This window comes from Microchirus variegatus, assembly GCF_963457635.1.
Source record: "Microchirus variegatus genome assembly, chromosome: 2".
Classification (NCBI taxonomy): domain Eukaryota; kingdom Metazoa; phylum Chordata; class Actinopteri; order Pleuronectiformes; family Soleidae; genus Microchirus; species Microchirus variegatus.
In genome coordinates, this window is record NC_139803.1 from 5,017,547 (window position 1) to 5,039,582 (window position 22,036).

At 43.4% G+C, this 22,036-nt stretch overlaps 3 protein-coding genes across 4 annotated transcripts; all 3 read left to right on the forward strand.

The window, feature by feature from the left end:
• The first annotated feature begins 530 nt into the window (after nucleotides 1-530).
• bud13 (BUD13 homolog) lies at nucleotides 531-4,176 on the forward strand. Its single transcript, XM_083910112.1, has 10 exons — nucleotides 531-887; nucleotides 1,031-1,118; nucleotides 1,448-1,532; nucleotides 2,216-2,461; nucleotides 2,734-2,999; nucleotides 3,090-3,198; nucleotides 3,333-3,471; nucleotides 3,544-3,725; nucleotides 3,813-3,894; nucleotides 4,014-4,176. The coding sequence occupies exons 1-10, from the start codon at nucleotides 748-750 to the stop codon at nucleotides 4,105-4,107; spliced, it is 1,431 nt and encodes a 476-aa protein (XP_083766238.1). The 5' UTR covers nucleotides 531-747; the 3' UTR covers nucleotides 4,108-4,176.
• A 698-nt stretch (nucleotides 4,177-4,874) lies between these two features.
• Nucleotides 4,875-5,803, forward strand: snrnp35 (small nuclear ribonucleoprotein 35 (U11/U12)). The gene has a single exon (XM_083902750.1). It carries the CDS (start codon nucleotides 4,944-4,946, stop codon nucleotides 5,661-5,663), a length of 720 nt encoding a protein of 239 aa, XP_083758876.1. The 5' UTR covers nucleotides 4,875-4,943; the 3' UTR covers nucleotides 5,664-5,803.
• Nucleotides 5,804-9,102: 3,299 nt separating this feature from the next.
• Nucleotides 9,103-21,986, forward strand: LOC310944980 (rho GTPase-activating protein 42-like). 2 transcript variants are annotated; one of them, XM_083910853.1, is made up of 24 exons: nucleotides 9,103-9,350; nucleotides 10,672-10,767; nucleotides 10,854-10,915; nucleotides 13,957-14,028; nucleotides 15,056-15,157; nucleotides 15,252-15,362; nucleotides 15,641-15,745; nucleotides 16,012-16,141; nucleotides 16,233-16,333; nucleotides 16,997-17,106; nucleotides 17,207-17,285; nucleotides 18,113-18,152; nucleotides 18,260-18,322; nucleotides 18,401-18,475; nucleotides 18,568-18,652; nucleotides 18,733-18,791; nucleotides 18,908-19,013; nucleotides 19,135-19,294; nucleotides 19,980-20,130; nucleotides 20,328-21,014; nucleotides 21,088-21,253; nucleotides 21,332-21,403; nucleotides 21,488-21,567; nucleotides 21,647-21,986. In XM_083910853.1, exons 1-24 carry the CDS (start codon nucleotides 9,197-9,199, stop codon nucleotides 21,733-21,735), a joined length of 2,955 nt encoding a protein of 984 aa, XP_083766979.1. In that variant the 5' UTR covers nucleotides 9,103-9,196; the 3' UTR covers nucleotides 21,736-21,986. The 2 variants fall into 2 exon arrangements, with proteins under 2 accessions (XP_083766979.1, XP_083766980.1); XM_083910854.1 differs by having other exon boundaries at nucleotides 21,091-21,253.
• The last annotated feature ends 50 nt before the right edge of the window (nucleotides 21,987-22,036 follow it).

The window sequence follows — 22,036 nt, forward strand, 5'->3', positions numbered from 1 at the left end:
ATTGTAATTATTATCATTATTAACAGTTGTAGTTTATCTTATAAGGCTGTGAAACACTGTAATATTACAATTTACATAAGATAAGATAGTCCTTTATTGGTCGCGCAGTGGGGAAATTTCCAGTGTTACAGCAGCAAGACAAAAAAGATAAGGATAATAAATAATAAACATGCAGTACCAAAAAGAAATAGAATATATAAAGTACAATATATAAAGATATTAACACTGACTATGAAAATAGGTTTAAAAATAGAATGTAGAATGTACATTATAACCGGTCAGCAGAATATACACAGTATGCACATTGTATTTACAGTGCAAGGTTGAGCTATTAAATAAGGATATAAAATAAGGATATGTATATTGCACTGATGCGAAAACTACAGTATAAAAAAATTTGACAGTATGAAAAATGACAATATATTGCACTTAAAAAAATGTACATTATGAAAAATATACAGTATATTACAGCAATGAAAAATGAAAAAAAAAATGTAATACTGCCTATGACGTCACTGAAACACGCTCTATTTAATATGATATAAGGTTAGCAGGAGAATAAGAGAGATATATATAAATAATAGAGTGTATGTTGGATGGTGGCCTATTTCTGGTTCACATTCCAAAGCACAAGGGGGCGGTAATGCGCCCACTGCCGAAAAACAAAAAAAGAAGAAAAAGACGAGCTGCGTTTCGACCGAGATATGTTTGCCCCTCCGCGCTCTCCGTAGATGTGGGAAAACAAAAATGGCGGCCTTTTCGCGGAGCACCAAAGGAGCCGAGGTCTCTAAAGCGGAATACTTAAAACGGTATTTATCTGCTGGTGAAGATGACAAGAAGTCAAAAGGGAAGATTAAAAAGAAACGTCTTAAGGTTCCAGAGAGAGGGTGAGAGGCTCGTTTTAACGACGATCTTTCTACGTATGTCGTCCGTGTCCGTTTGTGTGTGTGTGTGTGTGTGTTATGCTAGGTCTCCATACTTTTAAGCACAAGTGCTAATAAACTAACTTAATGTGTTCCTTTTATTTAAGACTGAAAATCGTGGACGATGACATCGACTGGAGACAAATGGTTAAAGAGGAGCAGGAGTTTGAAGAGGAAGAAGACGAAGCGCCGGTGGTGAGAAAGCTCGAGTCATTTTAACTTTGATCTATGATTTAAAAACAACAACAACAGAGGAGATAATGTGGATTAAACCTTCCTTTAGACCATGAGCTGACTAGTTATTAGTTTCACTTTAACTGGATTGTAATTGTCTTTAATATCCAAACGTGTTTACATAATAATCCTATCCACTATTGTCATAAGATGTGTATATATATATATATATGTATCCATATAAAATAATGGGTGTATAAGTTATTCTTATTATGTTTTGGTGTAAGAGAGTTTTTAAAGCATTTGTGATGATGTTCTATGACATTGATATATCCCAATGTTCTTCTTAGATCGCTGAAGTGATCGATGAGCGACCAGATGACATCCAACAGCTGGAAGCTTTCAGAACCAGCAACAGGTGGAAAGTGATTGGAGGTAATTGATATTTATATATGATATGTAGTGGCCAAAGTACACACAATTCCAAAGCCACTGAAAGTCTTCAGCTATAGTAAGGTTCTAATGGGCTTGACTCGTAGGCACTGTTTTAATTCATCAATCACGAAGGCTAGAGAACGTCATATGAAGGGTTTGCACATTTATTTTCCACTTGCCGTACCTCAAAGTTATATTCCTGTTGACATGTATCCAAGCCTGTCTGGGATCACCAATGCATAGAAATATTCCTTTGACGTTCCAGGTTGTGAATGACGATCAATAGGTTCAAACAGTAAGACAAAGTAATCCAATATCACGTAGTGAACTGACGGTCAAAAAACCTTATTACACCTAGCTTAGTAAGCTAAAATGGACACATGAAGCCCTAGCCTGCTAGACATTCTTAGTACATATATCTATGCCTCTTAATATCATAGCCAGCAAAGACATCAACGTGCCCATGGTGCCCTTTAACAGCTAAATTAGCCACAAAGCTATGCATATTAAACAAAGGCTTAAGGCCAACAGTTGGCATTAACTATTTACAAATCACAATCTAACAAGTAATCCTGTACCAACCACCCAAGCCAACCCCAAACTAAACCCCACATTGGCTCCTGCAGATATGTATATATGTTTGAGAGACACTGTTATTCACCTTAAGTTTCTTCTTCTCATAGCGGATGAAGATGAAGACGCAGACAGTGGTCACCATGATCCACAAGAGCAATCGAATATTCGCCACGACTCTCCAGATGTATCTCCTCCCAGAAGAGCTCGCCACGACTCTCCAGATGCATCCTCGCCCAAAAGAGCTCGCCACGACTCTCCAGACGCATCCTCGCCCAGAAGAGCTCGCCACGATTCTCCAGACCTGTCACCTCCACGACAGCATTCAGGGAAATCGGGGAAGATGCAAAGTAAAGGTAAGAAGCGATATCTGAAGTTGAATGTCGTTTATTTTGACATTGGAATAAGGCGATCAAAAGACATTTCAATAACCAGACTCTCCAACGTCACTCAGTCTTGTTGATATCCATCACATTTGTTTGTTGGGGTTAGGGTCGAGTACATAAGATCATGTGCTATATTAGACCATGTATAAATCTTTTTGTGTGTATATGGAGCCTAATATTGTTCTTTCATCCTCCACTTTACAACGTGTCTGCTTGTATTAAGTCATTATTCTGTTTCTCAGATTCATCCCCTATAAGAAAAAAAGCCAGTTCATCATCGTCAAGTAAAAAACCTCAAAACAGACACGACTCAGACTCTGACCAATCACCACAACGGAAGAAGGCACAGAAGGAAGAAGCTGCTGACTCGGATCAATTTCCTCCGAGGAAACAGTGGAAAACAAAGCGAGGCTCTGACTCTGATCAGTCTCCACCCAGGAGGCGACCACGCGCTGGAAAGGACTCGGATGGAGATCTGTCACCACCTCGTAGACCTGGACAGTCACAGGTGACAAATGAGTTTAGTCTCATATCATTTGTTCATTTGATAATTTTTCTTCTCTTACATGCTTATTTATTTTATAATGTATTCTTTTAGGGACCCAGGATGTTTTCTGGTGGAAAGGCCGGTCTGGTTTCAGTAGATGTTTTGAGGAAAGAGAAGGAAGAGAACCGAAAAAGAGAAAGACACAACCAGCCACTGGAAGGTGGGATCATCTTTTCTCTCAGAATCACATCATCGATGCATATTTCAAATGTTAAATCTTCTTTGGTCACAGCTTAAAACGACGCAGTCCTCACTCGGAAGCCATTATTTACCCCGTTGTTCTTCTTTGAACAGACGAATCACGCAACGCCCAGACTGTGTTTCGAGACAAGAGTGGTAAGAGGAGAGATTTGGACGTGGAAAGAGAAGAACAGAAGAGGAAAGCTGGAGAAAAGGCAGCAAAGGATGAGAAATATGCTCAGTGGGGGAGAGGGTGCGTTTAGTGAAGAATCCCGGTCATTTAAATGTTTCTACTCCATTATTTAAAATCAAAGTGTGTTTGTAGGTTGGCCCAGGGTGAGATGGATCAGCAGAAACTGGAGTATGCACTGCAAGAATCACAGAAGCCACTGGCACGTCACCATGACGACGAGGATCTGGACCGTATGTTGAGGGAGCAGGAAAGGGATGGAGATCCCATGGCTGCCATGCTGAGGCGGAAAAAAGCTCGCAGCACAAATGCTCAAGGTATATAAACCTTTACATGGCCGGTGTGAACGGAGGTGTTGATCATTTATAGCTCATATCGTAAACTATTTCATGTTTGTATTGCAGCAAAGCCTCAGTATAAAGGCCCGACGCCACCTCCAAACCGCTTCAACATCCCACCAGGATATCGCTGGGATGGAGTCGACAGGTACTGGTCATACACACGAGGCATGAATGATGATCACGGCTTTGTTGTTGAACGTGTGTGAGTGGGGTTATTGAGGATTTGCTCTGGTGTAACTCACGTCATTTATTTGTGTCTCACAGGTCAAATGGTTTTGAGCAGAAACGCTACACGCGAATAGCAGATAAAAAAGCCGTCCAGGAGGCAGCGTATAAATGGAGTGTGGAGGACATGTAATGTTATTATGGACCTCTCCAAAGCAGTGTCAGGTTTCATGGCCACTCAAAGCTGATAATAAGTGATGTAATGAGCACTAAAAATAATGTTTTATTAAATGGTTTATTTGTAATGTGTCAGATGAAGCCCTGACTTTCTTTGTTCAATATAATCAAGTTTTTTCAAAGGGTTATGGTGATATGACTCGTCCGAAGGGTATATTATTTGGTTTGGGGTGTAGTAGTAGTAGTAGTAGTAGTAGTAGTAGTAGTAGTTTTTGTTATGTATTTGTTTAGTAAGGGCGGATGGAGAGAAATTATAATAACCTAACCTACTTTTCCTGTGACCATCTAAAATGTTCATATATTAAAAAAAAAATATATTTATATAAAAGTGTATGTATATAAAAGTATATATATATGTATATATATAAATATATACATATATATAAAATATGTACTATACCATGTAATATATATATGTGTATATATATATATATATATATATATATATATACACATTTCAGCTTCTTATAATTTTAATCTATATATATATATATATATATATATACATATATATATATATAGATTAAAATTATAAGAAGCTGAACCCTGACAAGACTGGCTAATGAAGGCTGGTTCAAACATTTCTGGTTCCCACTCCAGAGCAGAAGGGGGCGCTAATGCACCCATGCATGGATGCCAACCGCCGTAAAACAAAAAGAAGAAGGTAGGAACCTTAAACCAAAAGCACCCGTTTCTCTACGGAATGTTTTTGTGGACGTACGTGTCAATGGTCGATGTGCTGCTGAGCGGAAAAAGAACACAGCCGTCTACAGTGACTTTATTTGGGGTCTAATGGCGGACTGGAGTCCCATAGCAAAGCTCTATGACCCGCTGAAGGCCGGCAGCATCGACGGCACGGACGTGGAGCCTCATGACCGCGCGGTGTGGAGGGCGATGTGTGCCCGCTACAGGCCCAACAAAGGCGTCACCGGAGACCCGCTGCTCACGCTCTTGGTGGCGCGTCTGAACCCACAGACGAGCGAGGACAAGCTGCACCAAGTCTTCTCGAAGTACGGAGACATCAAGCAACTCCGGCTGGTCCGGGACATCGTCACCGGCTTCTCTAAAAGATACGCGTTCATCGAATACAAAGAGGAGCGCTCCGTGGTCCGGGCCCGCAGGGACGCCAACAAACTGCTGGTGGAGCAGCACGAAGTGTTCGTGGACTTTGAACAGGAGAGGACTCTGAAGGGATGGGTGCCCCGGCGGCTCGGCGGCGGACAGGGAGGGAAGAAGGAGTCCGGACAGCTGCGCTTCGGCGGCAGGGACAGACCCTTCAGGAAACCCATCAACCTCGGCGTCTGCCAGGCACAGGAACGCGGAGCAGGCGGAGGGAGAGAGTGGGACAGGCCGTCGGCGAGGGACAGGGAGGACAGAGACCGACACAGGGACACTGAGTGGGGCAGCAGAGGGAGGAGAGATGACCGGGACAGAGACAGAGACCGGGACAGGCAGAGGGACGAGCGCAGACACCGGGACAGGAGCAGGAGCAGACACCGGGACAGGAGGTGAAGCCCCGGACAGATGTGGTTTACACATGTTGACACTGATCCAGACTGAACCAAAGAGACTCTACGTCATCAGTCCACCAGCTCGAGACTGATACATTTGTGATTAGTCTTTTTTTTTTGCCCTTTATATTTCTTGTTACATGTTGCTGTGTCAGCAGCAGCTTCACGTGCAGAGTATTCATTTCAAGCTGCAACTATTAAAACCAATATTTTGGATGAATCCTTTTTTTAAGGGTTTGTTTGTTTTTCCACACAATTAAAATCCAACAAGTTTGGAAAAATGCCAACATGATGACGACTAAAGACAGAGAGAACTAAGAACATAAATGCTTTATTTCAAGGTTCTCACAGTCTGTGGTTTTTAAAAGCTGCTCCCGTCCCACAGAAGAAGATCATGTTTCACATATGAGTCACACTTTGTTCAAGAGGACACTTTGTTCTCTCCAGCTGAGCACAGGTACAGCTGAAGTCATCATGGTCACACTTTAAAGGGCAGGTCTCATATGATTCATATATGTATGTAATATAATTAAGGGTTAGAGTGTGTATAGTTTGTGAGTTAAGACATAGGAATAACACACACTTTCATGGGTTTATTAATCCTATTTATTGATGTATTTTGCACAGAATGATTGAAACATCATCACTTGAACAAACCGATGGTCCTCTATCTTAATAATGTCAAACAGCTCGTTTGTCCAGGTGAGGCGGTCACACCTGTGATGTCACACCCGTGATGTCACACCCGGGCTTCACCGTGGACCAACCAGGGAAAGCTTGTCTCTGAACGGTGTTGAAGTCGATCCTGTAGAAACACACGGAGACACCTGCCCATGAGCTGCTCTCTTCATGAACTGATTGTTGATGAACGCGTCTCTCACCTGAACGCCGGGTTGATGCCGATGTTGTCCGGCTGTGGGAGGACAGGCGTTCTCCTCCTGCAGCAGCAGGAGGAGGAAGGAGGAGGGAAGTCCTTCTGATACTGAGACTGCATCTCTGCTGTGTCTGCTTCGTGAGACGCTGCTGTCCGTCCTCTTTCGCTGTCCCTGCTGCTGCCGTTTCCTCTTCCTGTTTGTCTCGAGGATGTGGGATGAAGGCGGTGGGACTCCTGCTGTGTGTTCTCAGATAGATGGTTTCCTGGAGCTTTACGATTTTAAAAAATCACAATCACAAAAACACCAATGTGTGATTGTTGATGTTAGGATTCAGTGGTTTAGCTCAACTCTACTTTATGAATCAAACATGTATAATCACAGTGTTGTTGTTAATATATAGTCTCTCTTTTGATTATCTAACCATCATCATGAAGTTCACACAGGGAGGGAAATGTGATTTAAATCACTCTGTGGCTCAGAGCAGTTTGAGATCAGTGACTTAAATGTTCACTGACAACACCAGCTCAGTAACCTTCTGATAAAAGTATTATCTCACTATAAGGACACTGTAATACACAAACAGCAACAACTCTTAAACTAAACTAAACTCTCCGCTCTAATCGCAGCTTCCTCCAAACAGATAAGTAGGTGACGTTTGTCCTCGGACTGAGATAAAGCTGCAAACCTTTGCCTCTGACTCGTTGTGGGATGACTTTAAAGCAGAAAGCCTCGCGTGACGTGCTCTCCATTTTAGCCGGACTGTCCGGGTAGAGGAGAAACCCTGAGGACACGAGGTGAGGACAGAACCAAGGAAGTTTAAACACAAATTACACAGAAAAACATGTATAAAACAAAGTAGTCACCAAAGCCTTTCCCCTTGATATTCAGCAGTGTTATTGTGTCATTGGAGACTATAATTACAGTTTCTACAGTGACCCACAACAGAAATGATCTCTGTATTCAGGCTGCTTTTGAATTTGCAGGAATTGTGATCACAGTTCTGGTTTTTCCTAATTCCTTGGAACGAGACTTAAATGGTGGTGTTTTCTTATCGTGGAGGCTGTACCACGACATAGTTGATTTAATCTGTCAGATCAGTGAACCTTTACCTGCCACGGTCGGCGGCTCCCCTCTGTACGGTCGACCGCGCAGGAATAAATCCTGATGGTTGACGTTGACGATGAACATTCTGTCTCTATGTTCCTGTAGAAATGATGATGACGTCTTAAAAACACATCAGCCAGCATGAATCCGTAAATCTGTGCTTACCTTACATGTGTGTGGCCTGCACTTTGTCCACATCTCTGTGCTCTGTGTGTTTTGTGCATGATCAGAGCGTCTTGAAAGGTGTTTGCTGCCGTTGTCATGGCGACCTATTCTTCTGCAGTGACTGACAGATACAGTGGTGTTACTGTAGCTGAGACAGTGAAGGAGCTGCAGAACCACGGAGAGTTTCACACTTTTAAAAGGTGAGAAGCTCAGAGGTCATGTTTCTGAACTGTGCATCACAGTGACGGAAGAATCCTCATGATTCTAAAGCAGATAAAAGACTGTTTAGTGACACATAAAACACACAAAGAGGAGAAACCGGGTCTATTCAGTGGTTGCCCCGAAGCATTTGGCCGACGCTCAGCAATGCTCTGCTCTGCTCTTCAATGCTGGAGTCAATCCAGACTCCAGAGTCTGTGTCTGAGCCTGTAAGTGCACATCATTGATATATACTTTATCATTTCATCCTGATCTGTGACTTTGACACTTGTGTTTGTGACAATGACCCAGTGTGAGTGACAGCTGCAGTCAGATAAAAGTTATCTTTGAAAAAACACATGCATATCAATATTACGACACAAACACTATAAACTTGCATTTTCTTTCATTATTTATGTGGTGAAAGTCAATTTAAATCTTATTTACACTACAGCCATCACATCAACACAAACTTATTTGTATTACTGTTGTGTTTTTGCTATTATTGTGTAATAAAAACAACTATTATTATTTACAGTGTAGATTATGCTTCTTTTTTTTATTAATAATTATTATTATTCCTAATGTGTTTAATTATTATTTGTCAAACTGATTTTAGCTCGCGCCAGCAGGAGTCTCCCGTTCCCATAGTAACAAGGTTTTTTTTCAGTTAGCGCGAGAGCTTCGTCCAAACCTCAGCGACGCTTTTACATTTAGACTAAATCTCTTCAACTCACTCGAAGCTACTTTACTGTATTTTTGTTTTTATATATTTGTACTTTACTTTATTTATGTTTTTTATATTTGTACTTTTGTACTAAAAGCGGAGGCGAGCTCGTGTGTGTAGCCTAGCCAAAACTCTCCCTGTATGTGTGCGTGTCTGTGTGTAGCCTAGCCAAAACTCTCCCTGTATGTGTGTGTGTCTGTGTGTAGCCTAGCCAAAACTCTCCCTGAGTGTGTGTGTGTGTGTCTGTGTGTAGCCTAGCCAAAACTCTCCCTGTATGTGTGTGTGTGTGACAGAGTCCCAGTGTCCGGAAGTCGTGAGAGACAAAAGTGAGAAAGGCGTGAAAAGAAAAGAAGGAGCTGCATGAAACTTGTCTTTTTGAAACGAGGAGAGAAGATTCGTCGTTATTCGTCACCGTGTACCGTGTGTACTGTGTGTGTACCGTGTGTACCGTGTATTAATTGATCGATGGGTCTGCCGACGCTGGAGTTCAGCGACTCTTTCCTGGACAGTCCTGAGTTCAGAGACAGACTTCAGTGTCATGAGATCGAGCTGGAGCGAACCAACAGGTTTATTAAAGACCTGATTAAAGATGGAAACATGCTCATATCTGCGCTCACCAGTAAGTACTGTTCATGTGTTTTATTACTCTGGAGTAAGTACTGTTACACAGGACTAAGTACTGTTACACAGGAGTAAGTACTGTTGTGTTTTATTACTCTGGAGTAAGTACTGTTGTGTTTTATTACACACAAGTAAGCACTGTTGTGTTTTATTACTCTGGAGTAAGTACTATTACACAGGAGTAAGTATTGTTACACAGGAGTAAGTGCTGTTGTGTTTTATTACTCAGGAACAAGTACTATTGTGTTTTATTACACACAAGTAAGTACTATTACACAGGAGTAAGTATTGTTACACAGGAGTAAGTGCTGTTGTGTTTTATTACTCAGGAATAAGTAATATTGTGTTTTATTACACACAAGTAAGTACTGTTGTGTTTTATTACTCTGGAGTAAGTTCTGTTACACAGGAGTAAATAATGTTCCACAGGAGTAAGTAATGTTGCACAGGAGTAAGTACCTACTGTTGTGTTTTATTACTCTAGGGTAGTACTGTTGTGTTTTATTACTCTGGAGTAAGTACTCTTACACAGGAGTAAGTACTGTTGTGTTTTATTACTCAGGAATAATTACTATTGTGTTTTATTACTCAGGAGTAAGAACTGTTGTGTTTTATTACTCAGGAGTAAGTACTGTTGTGTTTTATTACTCTGGACTAAGTACTGTTGTGTTATATTTATTATTCTGGAGTAAGTACTGCTGTGTTTTATTACTCTGGACTAAGTACTGTTGTGTTATATTTATTATTCTGGAGTAAGTACTGCTGTGTTTTATTACTCTGGAGTAAGTACTGTTGTGTTTTATTTATTACTCTGGAGTGAATACTGTTGTGTTTTATTACTCTGGAGTAAGTACTATTGTGTTTTATTATATGGCATAAACACAGTGTAAATGCGGCATAAACACAGTTTAAACGCGGTGTAAACGCGGTGTAAACACGGTGTAAACGCGGTGTAAACACGGTGTAAACGCAGTGTAAACACAGTGTAAATGCAGTGTCAACATGGTGTGAACACTGTAAACACAGAGTAAACGCTGTGTAAACGTGGCGTGAACACAGTGTAAATGCGGTGTAAACAGTGTAAACATGGTGTAAAGGCAGTGTATACATGGTGTTAGCAAGCGTGAGGCTGTGTGCAGTTTAGCACAGGGCGTGGCACTTTGTTTACATCAGACTTTGACATCAGATCTTGACACTGGACGACATGAAAGACTAATGACGTTATCTTGGACCAGTGAGGACACTAATGACCTGAGCTTCTCCTGCACAAAGATGAAATGATCTTTATTAAACTGAGATCCTCTGTGTGTTTGTGTCAGGTCTGTCTCTTGCTGTTCAGCGCTTCTCTCAGTCTCTGCAGGAGTTTCAGTTTGAATGTATCGGTGAAGCTGAGACCGACGATGAAGTCAATATAGGTGAGAGAAAAGTGGGAGGAGTCACTGCTGGAACACCTGTGGTCAATGTTTGCACATTTGACTGTGAATGTTTGTTTGTTTTCCAGCTCAGTCATTAAAGGAGTTCTCACAGCTCCTGAGCACCATGGAGGAGGAGAGGAAACGACTGGTGAGATGACTGTGCTGTTGTAGTGCTGTGATGTGATGTTGTAGTGCTGTTTCTGCACATGTTTCTGACTCTCTTCTCCAACATGATGTCCATTTGATTTGTTTCTGCATGAACTCAGAAACAGATCAAACACATTGTCCTGACTCCAGACATGATGTTCTGATGTTCTTGAGTTCAACATTAGAACAAAAAACAAAATTGAAATCAAGAGTTTCCTCTGCCCACAAGCCGGGAAACACATTCTCTGTCTTTGTCTTTGATCGTCACTGGGCTGCAGCTGATTCAGCTCAGACTCAGTCACTGTGTGTCCGTCACTCTACAAGAGAAAGCTCCAAAGTTAGAGGATGAATCAGTCAAGCGTCCTCATGCTGTTCTCTTCATCTGATTTACCCACAAGACTGATTCACACATTTGCTCTCAGGAAAACACTGGTGTGTCCATAGTGATTTGGGAAAGAAGGTCTTTGACTCAGAGACACAGAGACTCAGACTCAGACTCAGACCCAGAGACTAAGAGACTAAGACTCAGACTCAGAGACTCAGATCCAAGATCCAGAGACTCAGACCTAGAGACCCAGAGACTCAGAAACACAGCGACTCAGACTCAGAGACTCAGACTCAGAGACCCAGAGCCAGAGACTCAGAAACACAGCGACTCAGACCCAGAGACTCAGAGACCCAGACTCAGAGACTCAAAGAGTCAGAGACCCAGACTCAGAGACTCAGACCCAGAGACTCAGACCCAGAGACCCAGAGACAGAGACTCAGAAACACAAAGACTCAGACTCAAAGACCCAGAGACTCAGAAACACAGCGACTCAGACCCAGAGAGCCAGAGACTCAGACAGAGACTCAGACCCAGAGACTCAGACCCAGAGACTCAGAGACCCAGAGACAGAGACTCAGAAACACAAAGACTCAGACTGAAAGACCCAGAGACTCAGAAACACAGCGACTCAGACCCAGAGAGCCAGAGACACAGACTCAGACCTAGATACTCAGAGACCGAGAGCCAGAGACTCAAACCCAGAGACCCAGAGACCCAGCGACAGACTCAGACCTAGAGACTCAGAAACACAGCGACTCAGAAACACAGCGACTCAGAGACCCAGACTCAGAGACTCAAAGAGTCAGAGACTCAGACCCAGAGACCCAGAGATAGAGACTCAGAAACACAACGACTCAGACTCAAAGACCCAGAGATTTAAAGAGTCAGAGATTCAGACCCAGAGACTCAGAGACCCAGAGACCCAGAGACCCAGAGAGAGACTCAGAAACACAACGACTCAGACTCAAAGACCCAGAGACTCAGAAACACAGCGACTCAGACCCAGAGAGCCAGAGACTCAGACTCAGACTCAGACCTAGAGACCCAGAGACTCAGACCTAGACTCAGAGACTTGGAAACACAGAGACTCAGAGAGTCAGAGACTCAGAGAGCCAGAGACTCGGAAACACAGAGACTCAGCCAGAGACTCAGACCTAGAGACTCAGAGACTCGGAAACTCAGAAACATAGAGACTCAGAAACACAGAGACTCAGAGAGCCAGAGACTCAGACCCAGAGAGCCAGAGTGCCTCCATCAACAGAGGCCTTTGTGTGGTAGAGGCTGGAGTCTTTGTGTGTAGCCTAACCTGACTTACATAACTGTGTAACGTATGTGCACAGTGTGTGTGTGTGTGCGTGCGTGCGTGTGTGTGCGTGCATGTGTGTGTGTGCGTGCGTGTGTGTGTGTGCGTGGTCTGGTCTGGTTACAGAGGAACCATGTGGAACCTATTCTGCCAATTCCCCTGTGAGACTGAGCACAGTCCACAGTCCTGACTGAGCCTGGGAAAGTCCATAAAAGGCTCCTGTGTTCTCTGCCCTCTCTCTCTCTCTCTCTCTCTCTCTCTCTCTCTCTCTCTCTCTCTCTCTCTCTCTCTCTCTCTCTCTCTCTCTCTCTCTCTCTCTCTCTCTCTCTCTCTGTGTCTAATAATACCATCATTATTTTGTTTAAGGGCACTTCCAGCAAACGGGTTCCTCTGAAATATTGAAATACCTTCCTTATACCATTATAGAGATTATAGACAATGCACCCCCGCCCCCCCAAAACCCCGCCCCCCTCCCCTGGCTCTCTTAGTTTTCAGTTTCGCTCAGTTTTCTCTTTTTTATTGTTAAGATTGCACAAAGAAAGCAGACCTTTCTCTGGTCACTGGTGCACAACGAAACTCAAGTACAAGTGAGGTCATGAGGCAGGGGAGAGTTGTAAGGGTGGAATTCTGCAGTCAGACTGAATACAGTGAAGCACACACAAGTAAACACAGTAAAACACAAGTTAAAGAAAACCACAATAAAACACAAGTAAAATAGAAGTAAAATACAGTAAAATAGAAGTTAAAAAAACTGTAAAAAATAAGTAAAAGAAAAACACAGTAAAACACATGTAAAATAGAAGTAAAACACAGTAAAATAGAAGTTAAAAAACACAGTAAAACACAAGTAAAATAGAAGTAAAATACAGTAAAATAGAAGTAAAAAACACAGTAAAACACAAGTAAAATAGAAGTAAAATATAGCAAAATGGAAGTAAAATAGAAGTAAAACACAGTAAAGCACAAGTAAAGAAAAAACTTAAAATAGAAGTAAAACGCAGTAAAATAGAAGTATAACACAGTAAAATAGAAGTAAAACACAATAAAGCACAATTAAAAAAACAGTAAAATACAAGTAAAACACAGTAAAGCACAAGTAAAACAGTAAAATACAAGTAAAAAACAGTAAATACAAGTAAAACACAAGTAAAACACAGTAAAGCACAAGTAAAAAAACAGTAACGTAGAAGTAAAACAGTAAAGCACTAGTATATAAACAGTAAAATAGAAGTAAAACACAAGTAAAACAGTAAAATACAAGTAAAAGAGAGTAAAATACAAGTAAAACACAAGTGAAATACAAGTAAAACACAGTCAAATACTAAACTCAAGTGTTGCATATTGAATATCTATTAACATTATTTATTAATGTTAATGTCTTTATATGTTTACATATTTCTCATGTTTCCAGATCCAGAACGCGGACGACGTCCTGATCTCGCCGCTCGAAAGGTTTCGTAAAGAACAGATTGGAGCTGTGAAGGTAAATCTGTGTATTACTAACGATGAAGTATTATTCTTATTAAAACAACGATCTTAGTATCTTATGAACACTAAAGAAGCTCAGAATGTGGGGAGTCATGTGATCAGACGCTGATGTCTCCGTCCACCTCTGGGTCAGTGCTCAGTGTCAGTATCAAAGGTCATGGGAACGGACGCTGGGAGACAAGACAGAGGACACATTAGAGATGGAGACAGCAGCGTAAACACAGAGTGAGTCTGGTGTCTGGTTTCTGCAGCTGTCTTCAATCTTCAAGTGTGTCCTCCTTCCTTCTTTCTTCTCTTTTCAGACGCAAATAGAGGCAGAGATTGTGTCATGTGGTGGACGGGGTTTAAAAAGTAGAAGTGGACGCATCTTGAAGTCATCGTGAAAGTGAAATCACATCCTGTTTCACTGTGTGTGTCAGCCTGGAGAATGTGTCAGAATGTGTCAGCTGTGTGCGAGCGGCAGCTGCAGCTGTTTGGGGAGTGAGACGTGGTCACAGATATTTTGGCAGCATCTGTGCGTTCAGATTATTAATGGAGAGTTTTGGAAGTTTTGTTGGTTCTTTTGTCAGTGAAGATCTGTCTCAGGATGATGCTGTGATGTCTCTGTAGATCTTTTGGTCTGACCGTCACCGCGGCTCAAACTAAATCATCCTGACATCTGTCCAAAGGATTGGCATCAAATTTGGTGCCAAAAAAGCGGTGGTTTCCACTGATTGTGATGAGTCATGATGTTCCCTCTAGTACCACCATGTGGTTGAAGTCTGTGATCATCTCACTGTTCTGGGTTTCAGTGAATTCCTCTAAGACCAAACACATGGTGAACACAGTGAATAACATTTTTTTTTCCACTTCAAACCTGGTGTTTGCAGCCGTCTCGTTGTGCTGCTTTACTCGAGCTGTCCTGCTTCTGTCGTCACAGAATAAACATTTAACATCCACATACAGAAGAGTGGATTTACAGAGGTTTATTTGCAGTTTTCAGACACATGTGATGTGATTGGTTGCTCGTGTGTCTTCTTCAGGAGGGGAAGAAGCAGTTTGACAAGGAGACAGAACGATATTACTCCATCCTGGAGAAACACCTCAGCCTCTCGTCCAAGAAGAAGGAGTCACAGCTGCACGAGGTAAACTCTCCGTTTTCACCGCAGATCAAAAACACGCCGGCCTCCTTCTCCCACATGTGTGACAGAGAGGAAGTGTGTGACGGTTCTGTTTCAGGCGGACTCACAGATGAGCAAAGACAGACAGGTGTTCTACGACGCATCACTGCAGTATGTCTTCAAGATCCAGGAAGTGCAGGAGAGGAAGAAGTTTGAATTTGTGGAGCCGGTGAGTGCTGGGAATCTGATGTCATTTGTAATTCCACAGATTAGATGTTCAGGACCAGTCTATTCCCTCCTGACGAGCTCATGGAAAGACTGTCAGTGATAAAACTGTTTGAATGATACACATCAGTGAACTCCTCTTCCTGTTGCTGTAGCTGCACGTCCTCTTCCTCCTGATGGAGAGGGAAAGTCTGTGTTGTGTTTGTTTGTTTTTTCTGATTGATGGAGCAGATGAGTGACAATCATTAGACTTTTTCTGTCATTTCCTCCTCTGCTCTTCAGCTCCTGGCTTTCCTGCAGGGTTTGTTTACCTTCTACCATGAGGGCTACGAGCTGGCCACGGAGTTTGAACCATACAAGCAGCAGCTTCAGTTCAACCTGCAGAATGTAAGTGTGTGTGTGTTTACTTCAAACCTCAACACCAAATATGGGCCTGGTGTTTTTACTGTGTCCTCCATCAACTCGTCTCCCTTCTTCATATTTCACACACCTGATGCTGGTCAAGAAGATGAACTGGACGTCCTTGAGTTTGTTCTTTGTCTGTGGAACATGAACTTTGTTAGTTTGTCTTTGCTTTGTTTGTGATGTTGTTGTGCTCTGTGTAAGGATGTGCACGATGACGCAGATTTATGATGCACTTGTTTGTCGTTCAGGCTCGCAACAACTTTGAAAGTACACGAGCGGAGGTTGAGCGGCTGATGAAGAGGATTCGATCGGCAGAAGAAGACTTCAAAGCCCCAAGCTGCTTCACCATGGAGGGATATCTGTATATACAGGAGAAACGTAAGCTCACAGATGTCACTTTGTCTTCTTTACAAACCCACGTGGCACCTGCATTTATGTGTATATGTTATTATTATTATTCTTCTCACAGGTCCACTGGGCAGCGTGTGGACACGATACTACTGTACGTATGAAAAAAGCTCCAAGATGTTCACCATGAGCAACACTGAAGTCAGACAGGCCAGCAGACAGGTGAGCCTCACAGTGACAGCATGATGTTACGTTTATAACCAGATAACTGTGTTTGACTCACAGAACGGCGTGGTGAACGTAGCTTTAAACAGATAACTTTAACTGTGTTTGACTCACAGAACGGCGTGGTGAATGCAGCTATAACCAGATAACTATAACCAGATAACTATAATTGTGTTTAACTCACAGAACGGCATGGTGAACAGAGCTATAACCAGATAACTATAATTGTGTTTAACTCACAGAACGGCATGGTGAACGGAGCTATAACCAGATAACTATAACCAGATAACTATAACTGTGTTTGACTCACAGAACGGCGTGGTGAACGGAGCTATAACCAGATAACTATAACTGTGTTTAACTCACAGAACGGCGTGGTGAACGGAGCTATAACCAGATAACTATAACTGTGTTTAACTCAGAACGGCGTGGTGAATGGAGCTATAGCCAGATAACTATAACTGTGTTTAACTCACAGAACGGCGTGGTGAACGGAGCTATAACCAGATAACTATAACCAGATAACTATAACTGTGTTTAACTCACAGAATGGCATGGTGAACGGAGCTATAACCAGATAACTATAACTGTGTTTAACTCACACAACGGCGCGGTGAACGGAGCTATAACCAGATAACTATAACTGTGTTTAACTCACAGAACGGCGTTTTAAACGGAGCTCCTGAGATGTTCAGGCTGCGCTCGTGTGTCAGGAGAAAGACGGACTCCATCGACAAGCGCTTCTGCTTCGACATCGAGGTGGTGGAGAGGTGAGAGGGAGAGAAGGAGAGAGGACAGAGGAGGAGAGGAGAGAGAGGAGAGACGCTGTGGTCAAAGATGGAACTTAACCAATCTCTCTTATCTCTGCAGACACGGTGTCATCACTCTACAAGCTCAGTCTGAGGCAAACAGGCGACTGTGGATGGAGGCAATGGATGGAAAAGAACCTGTATGAATGCACTCACAATACACACAATTACAACACAATACACAGAAATAATGAATAATAAGTTTGTATCATCGGGAGAGAAAATAGAGACAAAATCATATCATGACGTACATGAGAGACGACTGCAGACTGAACACAGCAAACAATGTGATTCAGGCTACACGACAACACTCCCAAGTGAAACCGACAAAATAATTTATCAGATGTGCCTTAGCGACAGTGTTTTTGGGGCTTAAAAACTGAAAAAAAAGGAAGCCACCCTCCAGAGTGGAAATCTTAAAAACGATCCACCGTGCTGTTCCCGTCTAAAGGGTTGAAAACACTAAAGTGAGCTCTGAGCTGCTCACGCTGGCTATCCTACCGTACGCGTTGACGTCAGATCCATGTGCAGTACAGACAAACAACAACAAACATGTGGGATCATAGTTGCCATTATAATGTGCCTTAGCTGCTACTTCACGCTACTAGAGAGAAGTAGAAGGAAGTTTCAACGCTCCTGGTGTTCACAGTGCCACCTAGCCATCTGGCATGCATACTACATAAAATTTCACACACTTATGCGTCACCGTGTGCGTGCAGATTTACACCTGATTTACGCTCGTCTAAACGCAAAATAAAAAGTGGGAACGCAACGGCACTTTTGCGGTTTGTGTTCAGATCGTTGTCGTGTAAAGCTAGCCTCAGTATTTTGACAAACACTGAATACACAGACAAATGCTCCCACAGTCAGGTCTGATAGTATTGCATGGCAGAAGCAGAATAATAACATACTAACGCACAGTGCAGCTTTAACTCAGTCAGAATCTCGTTCTTCTTTCTTTCTGCAGATTTATACACTTCCTTCTTTACTCAGCAAAAAGGAGGAGAGTAAGTCAAAGTAGTTTTGTATTCTTTTATTAAAGGCGGATTAGCTTCAGTCAGCCTCTAAAGTCTGTGTTTTTCTTCTTCTTTCTTCTTCTTTTCTTCTTCTTCAGCATTTCTTAACGACGCTGGTTTCACCTTTGTAAAGAAGTGCATTGAGCTGGTGGAGAACAGAGGTATTTCTTCTTTCTCTTCATCGTCACTGTTCATTGACAGACTTTATGAAGTTTATGAAGTTTATGTGTTTATTGTAGGCCTCACCACGCTGGGACTTTACAGGACCGGAGGAGTCAACTCCAAAGTGCAGCGGCTGATGACGAGTGTGTTTGGTGAGAAGTTTGATGAGTTTGACACAGTTAACACAAACAAACCTTTGAATAAATCAAACCACATCACTGCCTCTACTGTCCTCGTCCTGCAGCGTCCACAGCTCCTGCTGATGTCCAGCTGGACGCAGACGCCTGGGACAACAAGACCATCACCAGTGGACTGAAGAATTATTTCAGGTAAACACACACACACATACACACAACTGAACCAAAGCTGTTCATGAATGATGAACTCATGGTTTGTCATGTGATCGCAGGTGTTTGGCAGAACCAGTGCTGACCTACAGACTTCACAAAGACTTCATCAAGGCTGCGAGTAAGAAGTGGATCACAGGCACAATCAAGTGATGATGCTCAGCACCTGGGAGGTTACATCACACAGAAGCTAACGCTCACTCACCACACAGTCATAAACGGCTCTTTGTTTCACAGGATACGACGACCACAAGCACAGAGTGAGAGCCGTTCATGCTCTTGTTCACAAGCTCCCGGAGAAAAACAGAGCCATGTTGGACGTCCTCACCAACCACCTCCTCAAGTATGTACGCACACAAAGAAGAGCTTCATCCAAACGTTCTTCCACTTCTGCTCCTTTACAAACTGTTGATTTTACATCACCATTTGCTTTGGCTGCATATGTCCTGATTGTGTGTCCACAGAGTTTCTTCTCACAGTGACCAGAACCTGATGACCGTGTCCAACCTCGGCATGATCTTTGGTCCCACACTGATGAGGTCACAGGAGGAGACGGTGGCCGCCATGATGAACATCAAGTTCCAGAACATCGTGGTGGAAATTATTATTGAAAACCACGACAAGGTACGACGGTCCACCTTAAAGGGATAGTTCGGAATTTTCGGACATAAGCCCTATTTTCCAACTCAGCCGCTGTGATGGAGACGTCTGGAGACGTTTTCAAGAAATTTCATTCAGTTCTTCTAGTTGCCGAGTTTGCTGGTGCTATGGCTAGCGCAAGTCAATGGTATGTGCTAGCATGGCATTAGAAACACTCATACCGACTCCACAGTGCACCCAAGGCAAATCAATTGTAACGGCAGACTATCGATGTACATATCTGTGTTGATAGAATAATATTTGAAACAAAACCAGTCCGCCGCTGCCAGAAGTATGACGCGCTGCTGCTGCTGATGAGACATAAATCCTTCAAATTGCAAGGTTGGTTTTATTTCAAACATTCTATCAACACAGATATGTACATCGATAGTCTGCCGTTACAATTGATTTGCCTCGGGTGCACTGTGGAGTCGGTATGAGTGTTTCTAATGCCATGCTAGCACATACTATTGACTTGCGCTAGCCATAGCACCAGCGAACTCGGCAACGAGAAGAACTGAATGAAATTTCTTGAAAACGTCTCCAGACGTCTCCATCACACCGGCTGAGTTGGAAAATAGGTCTTGTGTCCAAAATTCAGAACTATCACCTTAAACACACACACACGAACAAACACACACACATAACTTCTACTGTGTGTTGACATCAGATCTTCAGTGAAGCCCCAGACACGTCGGTGCCGTTACCTCAGGTTCCCACTTCACGGGCGACTCCTCGCAGGAGCAAGGCCATCTGTTTGTCATCGGGGAAGAGAAAGGCTCGTCTTTATCCTCCTGCTCTGTGCCTGGCTGACAACGACAGTGAGTCTGTGTCTCATTATCTGTCCCAGACATACAAATATCTTTCTTTTACTATGCACGACCTGTATGAAATACACAGGACAGGAGGTGTGGTTCTTTTGCTCCATGTTGACGTGTTTGTGCGTGCACAGATGTCACAGTCACCACAGGATGCCGGATGTTTATTGTGTGATAAAAGTCCACGTTTGTCTCTGCAGGCGACACGTTCAGCAGCAGCCCGAGCACCACTCCCATGGGCAGCCAAGAGTCTCTGTCCTCTCACTCCTCAGAGAAGAACGGATTGTCGTCTCCTGCTGCTGAGCCCAGCTCGCCCTCCACAGCTCCTGCGTCTCCTCCTGCTGCAGCCTCCTCCTCCTCCTCCTGCTGCTCCCCCTCCTTCCCCTCTGTGAAGGAGAAGGATCAGAAACAGCGAGCAGACATTCCTGCCTCCCCTCATCTCAATCCTTCCTCTTCCTGGACGTCCTCGCAGCTCACACCAGCCCAGCAGACGTCCTCCTCCGTGTCCTCCTCCGTGTCCTCCTCCGTGTCCTCTTTACGGAAAGAAAACTCCACTGTCTCCTTGTCGTCGGTTCAAGAGTCGAGATCTCCGTCCAGAGCCTCCACGTCCACCGCCTGTACCCAGCATGCATCAGTGGAGCACGCCTCCTCCCTCAGGAAGAATCAGTCTCCTCAGAGAGCGTCGTCTGTCTCCTCTTTGAAGAGCGTTCATTCAGTGGATCCTCTGTCTTCCTCAGTCACAGTCACCAGAGCCACAGACTCTACCTCACCGCCTCGTCAGCGCAGGACTTACAGGAGCGCCTCCTCCTCCTCGTCCTCCTCCTCTTCATTGTTTCCCTACCAGATTTCCATGTGCTCCTCGCTCACCTCCCTTCACATCTCTGAGGGTTCGTTGTCTCTCAATCGTTCACGTTCACGTCCCCGATGATGCTCTGCTCTGATTTACCGTTGATTTTCTAGCAGGTTACAGAAGTTGTCATGGATCGGTGCAGAGTCTGATGTCGCTGGATCCTCACAACGCCGCGCACACGCGGAAACCTTCGCACGTACGATGTGGCTCTGATGTGACGGCCAAACACTCGACCACAGCCGCAACAAGCAACGGATACCAGAGACCTGGATCAGTGTGAGTCTGTCAGTCGTCCAGAGTTCTGTTTCACATACTGAGAGTGGACAAACTTCATATTGACCTCGTGTCTTACAGATTATCAGTGAGTCGAGCGCAGCGGGAGAGTTCAGTCTTCTCCTCAGCTTTAGACATTTGCTCCTCAGGACGGTACGTTTGTGTCTTTGTTTAAGACGTGTTAGTGTCCTGACATTTAAATTTAATTTTAACACATGAGGTTATGTCTCTTTTCAGGGAGGCAAAGGCTCTTTACTCATGTGAGGCAGAGCATAGTCACGAGCTGAGTTTTCCACAGGGGGCGCTGCTCACAAATGGTAAGAGAACCATTCACATCACTCACTTCCTCAAGTTCAGCTTTACTGATTCTGTTTATGTGTGTCTGTGTGTGTATAGTCTACCCATCAGTGGAGCCCGGCTGGCTTCAGGCCACGTACAGCGGTAAAACCGGCCTCGTACCTGAAAACTACATCAGCTTCACCTGACGACGTCATCACCAGAGTGAGCATCAAACATAGATGTTAGGATCTAACGTTAGCTCTGTGCTGCTGATCATAGACGTAATATATATTTATCCTCTTACTGTGATCGAACAGTTAGTACGTCACACACACTGTGATTATGACGTGATTATCACGTGATTATCTGAACCATGTCATGTGTTATTAAGCAGCATATAACCGTGTCCATGTTAATCAGCTCCTGTGTGTGTAGGCTCCATGTATTGATAACTTATACGTGTAATTAATCACATGAATGCTCTAACATGAAGTGTCTATGAGCAGT